Source organism: Tiliqua scincoides, chromosome 5, assembly GCF_035046505.1.
Source record: "Tiliqua scincoides isolate rTilSci1 chromosome 5, rTilSci1.hap2, whole genome shotgun sequence".
In the NCBI taxonomy this organism is placed as follows: Eukaryota; Metazoa; Chordata; class Lepidosauria; order Squamata; family Scincidae; genus Tiliqua; species Tiliqua scincoides.
Window position 1 is genome coordinate 102,580,314 of NC_089825.1, and position 14,255 is coordinate 102,594,568.

Sequence of the window (14,255 nt, forward strand, 5' to 3'; positions counted from 1 at the left end):
CCAAAAAGCGGGCATTAGAAGGGAGTTGGGATATTTGGATGGGACAAATTGGCGTGGTCAGCAGGACAGGATAAATTGGGACAAGACAACATCTCAAAGTCTGATTCAAAAAATTCTTCATTGTGCAAAAGATACTATAGATCTTGCACTACAGTTATTTGATAGTATCCAACTTTATGAAGAATATATACAGTATTAGTTTCATTTTTATGTCTATATTTTTTGTTGAAAATACCATTAATCTTAATAACATCAATGAAGCTCTGTCTTCAACAAATTGATTTAATTTTTTTTTACAAAACCATGGCCAACTAGAAGCGAAGTTTTACAGGCATGACATGATAACACCATCCCCGGTGCTATATTTTGCCCCTGCATCTAGTAAGCTGCTGCTGGAGCACTGCAGTTCTTTCAATTGTGCCTAGTAGCACAGCTGGACCTAGTGTTCATCATTCTGACCCTGGTGTTCATCGTTCTCTTTGCTGCAGAAAGAGAAATTCCTATGAGCACAGATATCTCAAATAGTACAGAAAAGGGCAACCATAACTAGGTCACATGCCCTTTAAGCTTGCTAAGTTCTTTGGACCAAACCAATGTAATTTAAGGGCCATCCATCCATTTATGAAATATCGCACTCTCAGAACGACCTAAGGTACACATGGCAGCAGTTTCCCCCCAAAATGACACAGAAAACAGAAACTCTTAATATCATTACTGTCATGATTCTCTGTAGATCCTGTTCTTGCGCAGCATGGGCACGTTTGCAACTGTACTTGGCGGCACGGAGCCGAGCAATGGATTGGGCTCTAAGGCTGCAATCCTAACCTCACTTTCCTAGGAGTAAGTCGCATTGAATGCAATAGGACTTACTTCTGCGTAGACCTGGTTAGAATTGTGTCCTAATTCAACATATTGTTTCTGTATTAATGGACGATATAAAGGAGTAGAAAATCCATAGCCAATCTAATACTTGTAACACTTTCCATATATAAAAAACCAATCTATTTTCTACACTTCTATTATTGATTACTACATTTACACCCATGTAAATGGCATCCGTGTCAAGTCTATGTAAAAATAATTCCATTTCCAAGAGTTACCTCTTTTTTATTTTATTGAATTTTAAAGTTTGTGTTTACATATTGTCAATATTAATATCATTGTTATATGGATATATTACTCATAGAATGTTCTTTCTCTATCTGAAATATTAATAATTTTTTCTTCTTCTTTCCTTTGATGGGAGTTTTAGAAGAGTTGAATGAGACTGAAATCACTGAATTTGTTCTCATGGGATTTGCTGGTCAATCCAAAATAAGGATGGGATTGGCAACCCTCATGGCCTTTGTCTACTTGGTGAGCATCTTGGGAAATGGACTTATAATCATAGTGGTTGTAACTGATCCTCGTCTCCACAATCCAATGGACTTTTTCCTTTGTAATTGGCCATCATTGATATCTGTCTTTCTACGTCTGCATTTCCACAATCCATTGGCAACTGCCTGGTGGAGAGACCCACCATGACTTTTGCTAGGTGTTATACACAAATGTATGTTGAAATATACCTTGGATCAACTGAATGTTTCCTATTGACAGTCATGGCTTATGACCGATATGTTGCCATCTCCAGACCACTACGTTATACTATCATTATGAGCTGGAGAGTTTGCATCCTATTTTCTGTTGTGACATTGACAGTTGCCTTCTTATTTGTGATTGTACCCTGTGTTGCAAAACCAGTCCGCTTCTGTGGACATAACAAGGTAGACCATTTTGCTTGTGAGCTCACAGCACTCATGAAGTTGGTGTGCTCGGACATGGTCGTGAGCCAACTGACTATGTATTTCACCAGCAGTGTCACAGTGCTCTTTCCCTTCTCCTTCATCCTCTTTTCCTACCTTTGTATAATTGTGGCCATTCTGAGAATTCACTCAGCTGGTGGAAGACTGAAAGCTTTCTCAACATGTGGGTCTCACCTGGTTGTAGTGCTAGTTTTCTATGGGATCTCTATAGCCACATATATAAAACCTCAGTCAAAAGATAGCCAGGATGCTGACAAAATTACATATGTAATTACTACAGGTGTGGTACCCATGTTGAATCCTTTAATCTATACGCTGAGAAACCAGGAAGTGAAACAGGCACTTAAGCGCCTGAAAGAGAAGAAATTGTGAAGCATTTCCTGTGAATGGCTTTGATTAACTATTTGCACTTTACTATGTTATGCATTTTTAACAAAAAAATAAGGGGAATGATCACTTCCAACTTTCTAATTTCATTTTTTGTCTTTCAGTGACTTTCTCTTCAGAACTTCATACAAATGCAAACCTTTTGGACTAATTCAGTGTTGGTAGTTATCTTTTTGGATGCTCTGTAGACTGATAATTACCGTATTTTTCGCTCTATAAGACGCACTTTTTCCCCCCAAAAAAGTGGGGGGAAAAGTGTGTGCGTCTTATGGAGCGAATACTGCAAAAAAAAAAAAAAAAAACAACTTCGCCCCTGGCCCCGCCCCCTGCCCGCTCGGCTCCGCTTCCCAGGAAAGCGTGGGTGGGGTGGGTGGCTTGCTGAGCAAGCCCGTGTGTCTACTCAGAAGTAAGTCTCAGACTCACTGGGACTCACTCCCAGGAAAGGGGGGGGGATGGCAAGCTCACTGAGAAAACCCACGTGTCTACTCAGAAGTAAGTCTCAGAGTCACTGGGGCTCACTCCCAGGAAAGCGGGGGTGGGGTGGCAGTCTTGCTGAGCAAGCCCCTAGAGCAGGGGTGCTCATTACGTCGACCCTCGAGCTACCAGTCCATCTCCAGGCGAAATGAGTCAATCGCGGGCTTCTCTCCTGTCCACGCATCCCTAGGAGTGAGCCCCTGGCAGGCTTGTGAGCCCAGGGAGCGAGCCTAGGGAGTGAGTCCAGGGAGCCCAGGGACTGAGACGGGCTCCTCCCTGGGAGAGGAGGCGCTGGCAGGCTTTTCTCCTGTCCACTCATCCCTGGGAGTGAGCCCCATTGGCTCTACTGGGGCTGACTTACCTTTCCCCTGCTTTTGCACTGGTATGTATGGAGATCTGCGCCCCCCCCACTTCCATCTGTTGGTTCTGTGTGCAAGGGGTTTTGCAATGGCCTTGCTGTGACGCCTATACAGAGATCTTACCTGCCCCACACTTTTCCCCTGCTTTTGCACTGCTATGTATGGAGATCTGCACCCCCCCCCCACTTCCATCTTTTGGTTCTGTGTGCAAGGGGTTTTGCTGTGATGCCTATACAGAGATCTTACCTGCCCCACACTTTTCCCCTGCTTTTGCACTGCTATGTATAGAGATCTGCGCCCCTCCCCACTTCCATCTGTTGGTTCTGTGTGCAAGGGGTTTTGCAATGGTCTTGCTGTGATGCTTATACAGAGATCTTACCTCCCCCACACTTTTCCCCTGCTTTTGGACTGCTATATATGGAGATCTGCACCCCCCCCCCCGCACTTCCATCTGTTGGTTCTGTGTGCAAGGGGTTTTGCATTGGTCTTGCTGTGATGCCTATACAAAGATCTTACCTCCCCCACACCTTTCCCCTGTTTTTGCACTGGTCTGTATAGAGATCTGCTCCCCCCCCCTTGTATTGGAATCTAGGAAGATCTGGTGAGGAGGTAGATGTGGTGTCAGCAGTGGCCCCTTTAAGGGTAAGGCCTGGGCATCCTGGGCACAGCTGCAGCCACTGGAAGGCAATAGGGCCCTCAGGGATATAAGGAGTACCAGAGGCAGAAAGGGTTTGTGGGTTTTGAAGGGGGGGGGGGGAGGGAGACTGACTGGGTTTATTGAATTTGGAATCTGACTGTGGCTGGACTTGTATACCCTGATGGATTTAACTGACCTACCTGGAACCTGACCTTGGACTGTAATTTGGCTTATTGGCTCTGGACTCTGATTTGGTAACTCTGAATGATGGGACTGATTTACTTGGCATCTGTGGACTGGAACTGGACTCATTTTTGCTTGCTGCACTGGTGAGTTGCACAAGGGGGACTGATCAGCCTTAAGCGGGCATGAGGCCCAGTGGATTGGAATTTGGCAGAACATCATTGTAGCAGAAAGATAATGTGATCCCCTATTTGTGTGCACCTGCTTTTGTGAGCTTCATAAATTCTGACTCTAGTGATGATGAGTTCTTGGGATTTCCAGAAAACTAGAGTACTCAAACCTTTAAGTCTCTCCATTTGTTAATGACAGTGATAATGGTTCTTAATGCCACTGTTGACTGCTGTTCACTTTACATGGTTCAAATGTTATTCTGTTATAGTTTATTAAATATTTTATTACACTATTTGGTTCAGAATATTTTTTCCTTGTTTTTCTCCTCTAAAAACTAGGTGCGTCTTATGGTCAGGTGCATCTTATAGAGCGAAAAATACGGTACTGATGATAGCCCCTGGATAAATGGGGAAAGAAACAATTTATTTAAAAATTTTGTTTTAAACAGGTACAATGGAACAGCTATATCATAACTTTTCAGTTAACTACAGTAACATTGTTTTGGTCATGGTGCATTGATTTCTATGGAAATATTTTTTTGAGAAAGAAATGTTATGATTTGGCTTGTCTAAGATGGAAACCATGCTGCTTTTTACCTATATGGGATGCAATCCTATGCAAGCTTACTGAGAAGTAAGTCCCACTGTTTCAATTTCACCTTTTCCTGCATAGGATTGTTTTCAAAGTACAGTGATGCCTCGCAAGACAAAATTAATTCGCTCCGTGAGTCGTTCCGTATTGCGAAAATTTCATCTTGCGAAGCGCAGTTTCCCATAGGAATGCATTGAAATTTAATTAATGCGTACCTATGGGCAAAAAAAGTCAGAACAAAGTCAAATTTGGTTTACAAAGTGTTTATAAGTGCTCTTTAAATGCATACATACTGTACAGAGGACTTCAAAAATTTCAAGCACAAAACTTCAACTTTTTAAACATGCACAATGCATCCTGGGTATTAACAGTTGTGCGATTTAAAACAAACCAAAACAACAACCAAAAAATATGCAAAAAAATTTGTCTTGCAAAGCATGGCAATAGAAAAATTTGTCTTGTGAGTCACCAAAAAAATCGCAAAACGCTTTCGTCTTGCGAGTTTTTCGTTGCGCAAGGCATTCGTCTTGCAAGGCATCACTGTATCTAATCCTAACAGGCAGATCTGCTGGAGGAACGCATATACGCAACTGGAAATGCCAAGCAATAAACTGTGTGTGGTATGGGAGCAGGGAAGATATAGAAACAGGGTCATTTCTTCATGAGGCAGACTGAGGGCCCAATCCTATGTTTGCCTGATGCCATGTGTTATGACAACGCAGAAAAGGTTCTGTTACCCCATGCAGAACTCCAGTGGCCCTGTTTGGTCTACTGAGCTGGTGCAGAACTCAGGAGACCCATGTCGGGCTCTGAGGCTTGCGAGGGGGGGATAGGGTTTGATGCCACTGGTTGCCCTTCCCTCACCAAGAAACATCCCTCCCCTCCTTCTCTCCACCCTTACACACCTCCCCACTGAATTACTGGGACACTTCCTGCCTCACACTCCTCAGCGCCCTGCCAGCGTGGTGGCCTAGCCCCAACTGGAACTGGGCTCTCCATTAATGCGCACCAGCAGTGAAGTGCTTTATGGAACTTTTGCAACCACTATTGCCGAGGCAGCGTGCAGGCCAATGGCAGTCCCCTGAGGTTGGATTGGGCTGCCCTGTTGCTGCTTTGAGCAGTGACATGGATGAAGTGATGAACTGAGGTGGAATGCCAGGACCCCAATGCGTGCTCACCCCCTCCATTGGCCCAATGGCCAACCATTCACTTCACTTTATTTTTCCTCTTCTCATTCCAACACACAAACAGAAAAGACGCATGCGCACTAACCACATGGCAGTTTGGCTTGGATTATAGATGTGGATTCAGGGCAGTGACAACAATTAATGAAGTTCTTTCCTTTTTTTGACGTTGTTGGGAAAAGTATGTCACTGTGAATGACAGTAATGTGGGATGTTCAGTGCAATATGAAGCAGGTGGCAGGGGGGAGGGCTGACATCGCAATGCCCCAGTCAGGGAAACTCTGTCTCTGACCCCTTAAGAGTGGGGTGTCAGGAGCAAAGCCATCACCATGATTGCTCTGGTGCCGGGAGGGGGGGTTAACTTACCTGGAGGTCGCTATGGCTCTCTGGAGGGTCCAGGGAACCTGCCTTCCCCTCTGTAGGCCTCCAAGAGTCTTCAGAGGGCTGTAAAAATGGGGGACCCACGAAAACCAGAAATGGGGATTGTTTTTTACTCTTTACAGCCCTTTGGAGACTCACAGAGGCCTGCGGGGGGGGGGGTCACAGGCTCCATGGACCCTCAGGAGAGCCATTGCAACCTCAAAGTACCGGTAAGTTTAAATCCACTTTCCCTCGGCAGCAATGCAATTGTGGCAAACGGGTGGCTGTCTCCCCTCCTTCCCCGCAGACAACAGTTCCCAAACTCTCCTTGAGAGTTTGGAAACTGCTGGGATAAGGTGATGTTTCTTCTCTTACCCTGAGTAAAGCTCTAGCAGCTTCTATGGGGCTACTCAGACCTGTGCAGCGATATTGCTGCTGCAAATCCAAGCTGCCCCATCTCAGGCTTTCAGCCTAAGAGGGGGGATAGGATGCGGTGCCCAAGAGGGGGGATAGGATGTGTTGGAAGCACCAGCCGCCCACTCCTAGGACTGAACTGCCCCCTCCTTGAATTTCTCCCTCCCTGACATTCCCATCTTTTCCACACACCCCCTCCACCCATCTTCTCAGAGGTGAGCCTACAGGCTCCAGCAGGCGCAGGTCTTTAGGTGGTGGTGAGAGGCCACCACAGGCCTGAACACCGGCACCACAAGCCTCTGTGCTGCCGCAATGTGCCTTATTTGCAACAGCGTGCATGCCTGTTCTGCTGGCTCTACCTAGAATTGTATTGGGTCATAAGTTTAAACATATTCCTTATTTCAAGACCTTTTACCATTATTCTGGAAAAGATTATTGTTTGGGATGTAGGATAAATTAAACTACCACTTTAATAAAGAAACTTCTGTTTGTTGTTTTTTAAATTTTTACTTTAATATTGAATAAAGTGATACAATCTTAACTCATAACAATATCATCTATGATCGATAAAGAAAAAAATGAGAGCTACAACACAAAGAGAAGAAAAAAATCTATATAGAAATATCCAAAAAAGCTTTCCAAATATCAAAAAATTTATCAACATAAATTGTCTTCTATATGCAAAAATTTCAAATAAAGATGGTGCTAGGAGCTCTTTGGGTGATAGTGGATGGGCATTTATCCTTCCAAGTTTTAAGTACGTATGACACAATCCTCACCAGGTCTACTCAGAAGTAAGTCCTATTTTGTTCAGTGGGGCTTACTCTCAGGAAAGTGTGGTTAGCATTGCAACCTCAGACCCAAATCCAACTTTCCAACACTGGCTTAGCTGTGCCAATGGGACTTGTGCTGCAGCCTGTAGTTTGGTGGCGCTCATGGAGTTGGGTGGCCTACTCAAAGTAAGGGAATGTTTGTTCCCCTTTCTCTGAGCTCCATTGCTCTTATGCCCATGCTGGCTTGTCACAATGTATACAATGGCCCCAATAATGAGTATTTATTTATTTAACCTTGATTGGCATAGAGCAACAGCCACCGCAAACACTCACCTATAAGTCGACCCCACAGATAAGCTGACGGCAGGTTTTGAGCCAATAATCATGGAATTTTCTATGACCCTCGGATAAGTCGGGGGTTAAACTTAGGGGGGTGTCTGACTATAGTTTTGTCTGATTTTACCTGAGGCCAGATCCTGAAAATGAACCCACCACTAATTGTTACCTAAAAACTGTAGTCTCTAATTTATTAAAAAACATAGTAAAAGATTATAAGATACATTTTTATTCTTTTTAAATTCTGGTCTTCATCACCTTTTTGTAAGCACTGTCAGAGTAAGTGCACTGTAAACAACATACCAGTAAAACAGTGGTTCGCAACCTGGTATTCATGTACTCAACAGGACCTTTAGGGGTACTTGGAAAAAGAATGGAATAATGGTAGAAAAAGGCACATCATGCTCCAGAATGCCTTGCAAGACAGGAATGCCTTGCAAGGGAGGTAGCTAGTTGGCTGTGAAAGCCCCACCAATAGCTAGTTTTTGGTCATCAATTCATCTATGAACCAGTGATTGAAAACCAGCACAGTAAAGAAGCTGAAACATACGTAATAAGGAAAGTGATCAATCACCCAGAATTTCTCAGCACACTTCTGGTGCAAAACAGTGCAAAGGCAGAGTCTTCTGTTCTTCAAACAGATAAAGAGAAAGCACTGTGATAAATACATGAAGTCTGGGCTTTCATAGAGAGGAGATGAGGGCTTGTATTATTAATTACAAACATTTTGCTAATATGAAGGGTACAATTTATGGAAATGGGCTGCCAAGGGATATGCAAGTGAAAAAGGTTGGGAACCACTGCAGGAGAACCAGGAATCAAATCCACCTTTAAGGTGTCTGGTGTGTTAAGCCAGAAGCTCTACGTACAACATACAACCCATAACACGTAACTGGGAGTGTGCATTTCAATTCACAGCAGAGAGATGCAGCTGCATATATTTGCAACCCTTTTTACTCAGAAGTAGACCCACTGCTTTCCATGGGTGTTATTCTTAAGTAAGGGTGCGTTGAATTGTAGCCTGCTTCAGATGGAAAGGAGGATTTCCATCCTGGTGTTTCAAAAAACAGACCTGCTTTGCAAGCATTTGCAAAGTAGAACCAGGCTGCAGCAGAAGGAAGGAGAATCAAAGGTTCACAAATTGCTTCTAAGGAGCTGCCTGCCCCTTGAGAAACTTGGCGCCTGTCTGCTGCTTGAGAAAGGAAACTTTTCAGAGTTGAAAGGCTTTGCCCTCTGATTGACCCAGAGATCAGGCAGAGTGAGAATTGGAGCTTGATTACTTGGCAAAAATTTCACCTACTATAGGCGAGTATCTATAGTAGTAGAGGAAAGAAGATATACCTAATGGTATAAGCCAAGGTCTGAAAATCCAAATCCACCATCAGTATAGGAAGCTGCATCCTCTTTAATGAAATCCATGGTTGAGAGAAGCCAAAAATAAATTTCCTAAATAATATATATAATTTGAGGATATATTTATGGGGTATAATAGAAAGGAATTTCACACAGGGTTGGGGTTGGCTGCAGCTCAGTCCAGGGCAAGGGGAATTAATTTCCCTTACCCCATATAACATGGCAGCAGCCCCAATGAGGCCACTTGTGTTGCCAGAAACAAATTCTGCCTACCCCAAAATCGGACCCACAGGGTCAGAGAGTTAGTTATGGCTGAGCAAGTCTAATAAAAACAGGAAGTTAGTGGGTCTTTCTCAACACCAAGGAACTGCCTTAGCTGAGTGCTGGCTGTCTGCTTATGCTAAAAATAAGGAAGTACTTGCTGAGATGAAAAGTTAACCAATGAGTGAAAAGCTGTGCAAACCACAAGGCACTGTTATAAAAATCTGAACCTTCTGTTGTCTGATCCTACATTCTGACATGTTGGGTCAGGGGTAGCCGATACCTGCAAGTATGAGTAAAGGCCTTAGCTCTTAAAAGTCCTCACTGGTTGTTCTGTGTCTGTTTTCCATCCAACCCTGCACTGCTTTAAAGCTGAACTTGCCCATCAGTCCCCAAAGACTGGGCAACACTTGGATCTGTGCCATCTAAATCGATGGCACAGATTCAAGCTGCCTGGAGCTGCGCCGGGTTGCCAGGAGTGGACCTAGGATCCAGTCTAAGTGCGGGATTCTGGCTCCACCCCCCATCTGGACCCAGACCGCCCTTGTACTGCCTTGCCCCCACCCATGGCAGATCTCCACGCTGGCTTCAGGAAGCCAGAGCAGACCCACCTGATTGTGTCAGTGCAGGGCTGAATTTGGCCTCTGCAGGCCAGCGCATATCCTTGCACCGGCCCAGCTGACACTAGAGAAGGTGCACTCCCTGAGTGATGCAAGGGACTTGTGCCGGCCTATCACCAGCTCTTGGTCATGTCTCAGTTTCTTAGGACACAACTCCATGATCTAGAACCAGTTTGTAAAATGTTTATCGTCATTATCATCTAACCGGAATTAGTGGTATTGCTATGGAATTCATGTTTCAGTTTAGGGGTACCACTGACAATTCTGGGTACACTTCAGCAAAACAAAACCATCATCAAAGGGTCAGTGCTGTTTGCAGCTACCAGCAAACAACAGCTAATAACGTCCTGCAAGAATGGGAAGAGGTAAAGGTACCCAAAAAGTATAGCAATCATACATGAGTAAACATACATGAGCAAATTACTCATTATACATTATATTTAATTTATAATTATTTGTAACTTATACATGAGTAAATAACTCATGAGTAAATGCGCACTGTGGCTCAGTTTCACTTTCCAGAGGGCTCCATGCATTTTATTTGGCAGCTTCTGAGCATGCTCAGAAGACTCTACAGCCAGTTAAAGCAGCAGAGCTCCGAGGGAGTTAGGGGCTTACAAACACAGTCAGAAGCACTTGGGACGATACGCAGATGCTCTGCAGCCACTTTAATGGGCACATGTCAGTGTTATTTTGTTAATTGAGCAGCATAAAGCATTTTATCATTTTATTGTTTTAAACACATTTTTTTCTTATTATAGCACTGTTATTTTGTTTTTACCATTTTAGACTACCAGTAATGATGAAGTGCGAGCTAATTAAACAATAAGAAAACTATTGGAAGGGGAAAAAAAAGAAGACTATTGGAAGGGGGAAAAAAGGGTGCAATCCTATCCTGTGGTGGAACAGGCAAGCCAGGAGGTTTGCACTGTAGCCAGCGCAAGATAGTGGCCAGAGGCAGCTCAGCCAGAGGCAAGGGGAAACATTTCCTTACCTTACCTATGGGTTCCCCTTACCTATGGGTCTCCTTGGACATGCACCACCTCTTGAAGTGGCACAAGTTCGAGGAGAGCGGAGTGAATTGAAGCTGCTCCATTCTCCCTGGGAACGGGGGTTGAGTTCCAGCATAACTTCCAGATCCCAGCCCCGCCTCACTCTCCCTGCCAGCCTGCCCACAGCCCGCCCTCCCCCCGCCCACCTCCTTCTCCCACCTCCAGGCCTGACACAAGCACCTGAGGGGAAGTCAGTGAGGAGGCTTAAGTCTGCCTTTGCAGGCTGTTGCTTCTTGGAGTGCCAGCCTGGCTTCTTCTCGAGGAGGCACAAATATGCTTTATGGCACGTTTGAAACCCTCCAAGGCCAATACAAGGGACTTGGGATGGCCTAACGTCTAGTTAGGATTGCGCCCTCAAGCTGTTACATTCATTGATCATTGGTTGAAATACAGGATGTGTAAGCTTCACAATTTCTTCCTTGTCAGTCGTTTAAGTGCAGATTTCACTTCCTGGTTTCTCAATGTATAGATTAAAGGATTTAATGTGGGTATTACTACTCCATTAAATATAGAAAGAAGTTTATCACTATCCTGGCGATCTTTTGATTGAGGTTTGATGTAGGTGAATATACAGTCTCCATAGAACACGGCTACCACAGCCAGGTGAGATCCACAGGTAGAAAAAGCTTTCCATCTGCCACCAGCTGAGTGGATTCTCAGAATGGCCACAATGATGCGTAAATAGGAAAAGAGAATGAAGCAGAAGGGAAAGAGGACTATGGCAGTACTGTTGAGATTCAACATCAGCTGACTCCCAGCCATGTTTGAGCAGATCAGCTTCATGAAAGCGGTGAGCTCACAAGAGATATGATCTATCTCATTATGTTCACAGACCTGGGCTGGGTTTGCAATCCAGGGAACTATAGCAAATAAGAAGGCCAAAAGCCATGTCCCCAAAGCCAAGAGGATGCAAACTCTCCAGTTCATGACAATGGTATAATGTAGTGGATTGGAGATGGCAATGTACCGGTCATAAGCCATGACTGCCAGGAGGAAACATTCAGTGGATCCAAAGTATATTCCAATGAACATTTGAGTATAACACATAGCAAAAGACATGACAGGCCTGTCAACAAAACAGTTGGCAATGGATTGAGGAGCAGAAGATGAACAGAGACAGATATCAACAATGGATAGATTGCAAAGGAAGAAGTACATGGGATTGTGGAGTCGGGGCTCAGCAATGACCACCAAGACAATTAGTCCATTGCCAATCATTGTCACCAAATACATGATGGTCATGAAAGCTGCTAACCCCATCCTTGTTTTTGGTCGGCCAGAAAATCCAATGAGGACAAATTCAGTTATTTCGGTGTTGTTCATCTCTTCTCACAGGTGCAGTTTTCTTTTCAAGGAGCAAATAAAAAAAAAGAAAAAATTTGTTTGCATGTACTTAATATTTATGAAAGAGGAAGAATTAACTATAAGTGAAATAATCAATAGAGTGAACATATTATATATATATGACTAAAATGCTTGCAAATGGACTTCTTTCAGTAATACAACTAGAGTGGAGGATGCTGTATGTAACATCCCCCACCCACATGCATGAGAAAGAAGGCTACGCTTGTATCTCAGATGCATGCATTTTCACAAACACTGATGTCTGAACTGTGACCCAGATCAATGACACAACATGCCTTCCTTTTGTTTGTACAAATTATGGTCTGCCGATATTGGTATTGCTTCTGAGTGCAGATGGAGGATCTGCAGTTGGCAAAATTCTTTCTATTTCCATGGTAATTTTATGCTGCCAATACTACACTCTCCTGTTTTCACAGGTGGGAACATGTTCCAGGAGCAGGACTTCCATTTAGTTTTCTTTGTCTAAGAGAGAATACACCATACACAATCTTCCAAACCCTTTCTTCACATTCCACCTGTGCAAATAACATTGCCTGTTCAGGAAATATTCACGAATATTGAAGATTGCCAAGGTTCTTTTGCACATGACTTTTAACTCAAGTGCATGTTTACCTTTTCCCAAGACAACTTCAGGCAGATAGATCCCACCCCACAACAATTGTAGCAAAGTATAACTGGAGGCACAAGGGTACTTGTGAAGCAGGAGAATACCAGTTCGGTTCCCTGCATCTTCACCTTCTTCCCCTTAACCTCCAGAAGCTTCACCTTTTGCCAGCATGCAGTTTCTTCTCCTGCCATTACAATGGATGACTTTTCTTACACACAAGCCCCCTTGCAAATAACTTAAGAATCATACCTTGTTTCTCTTTGAAGTAAAGGTAGAAGGAAATCCTCCTCCTCCAACGTATGCACCTAACCCAGTGATTCCAAAACTGAGGGTACTGGTGGGTTGTGACCTGATTTTTGGTGGGTTGCCAAAGGGTGATGGAAAGATTAAATTAACTGCCTCAAGACTTAGGGTATTCTAAAATCAGATACTGTAGTGCTAATCACCCTGCAAAGAGCTCAGCTAGTGCAATTTGCAAGATTGCAGCTAATTGCCTTGGAAGGAGCTTAGCTCCTGAAGTTTGCATGCATGTGTAAATATAGGGAGATAAATGTTTGAGGGTCTTTTCCTGCTTCTTATTACTTAAACATAAATAAATAAAATATTATTTCTTTCTAGATCTCATTTTTTAAAAGTCTGGTAAATCTAGGTGGGTCCAGATAGAATGTTTTTTAAAGAAATGTGTCCTGGTGCTAAAAAGTTTGGGAACCACTGACCTAACCGATACTGAGCTCGGTCTTAGAAATGAGAGTGATTCATGTTATTTTTTTTCCAGCAGGTTGACAGTAAACTAGTTTAACAAGAGATTTTTATTCCCTTTTCCAGAAGAAAAATTGGAAAGAGGAAATGCAAAAATTTAATTAGTTATTTCTTTTTAGTCAATTCATTTTAATATTCTTAATATTTCATCCCATACATAAGGAAGGAGTTATGTACACCACTTTGAGCTCAATGGAGGAAGGGTGGTACAAAAATAAATTCCTAGATTCAAAATAGGGCATATATTAAGTGTGTGAATGCAATAGGATGATTTTTTCCCAATAAAATTGCCCTATGATAAAACAATGAACTTTCTGAGCATAAAAAGGCTTCCCTGCAGTGCAGGAAAAGAACAGCAGTCATAACAGAGTGGAAGAGAAAGCATATCAAAAGAAAGACAAGCCTCGCTAACTTGTCCTAAAAAGTGAAATAATTCCTTCATCTTAGAATGGAGGTTTTGCACCAAGAAGATGAGGTGGCAAAACATCTAACTTGATAGGGTGTCCTCTGTATACATGTTCGCCTCATGAGGAAGAGCAATGTTTCAGGGCATGATCCTTAGAGGTT

General features: G+C 43.4%; 2 protein-coding genes across 2 annotated transcripts; one reads left to right on the forward strand and one right to left on the reverse strand.

Moving 5' to 3' along the window:
• Positions 1–1,442: 1,442 nt before the first annotated feature.
• On the forward strand, positions 1,443–2,174 carry LOC136652716 (olfactory receptor 13H1-like; the record flags this gene model as incomplete). Its single annotated transcript, XM_066629636.1, has 1 exon — positions 1,443–2,174. A coding segment is annotated over one exon (732 nt), but the record flags the coding sequence as incomplete, so codon positions are not given.
• Positions 2,175–11,362: 9,188 nt separating this feature from the next.
• On the reverse strand, positions 11,363–12,280 carry LOC136652717 (olfactory receptor 13H1-like). Its single transcript, XM_066629637.1, has one exon. It carries the CDS (start codon positions 12,278–12,280, stop codon positions 11,363–11,365), a length of 918 nt encoding a protein of 305 aa, XP_066485734.1.
• Between the last annotated feature and the right edge of the window lie 1,975 nt (positions 12,281–14,255).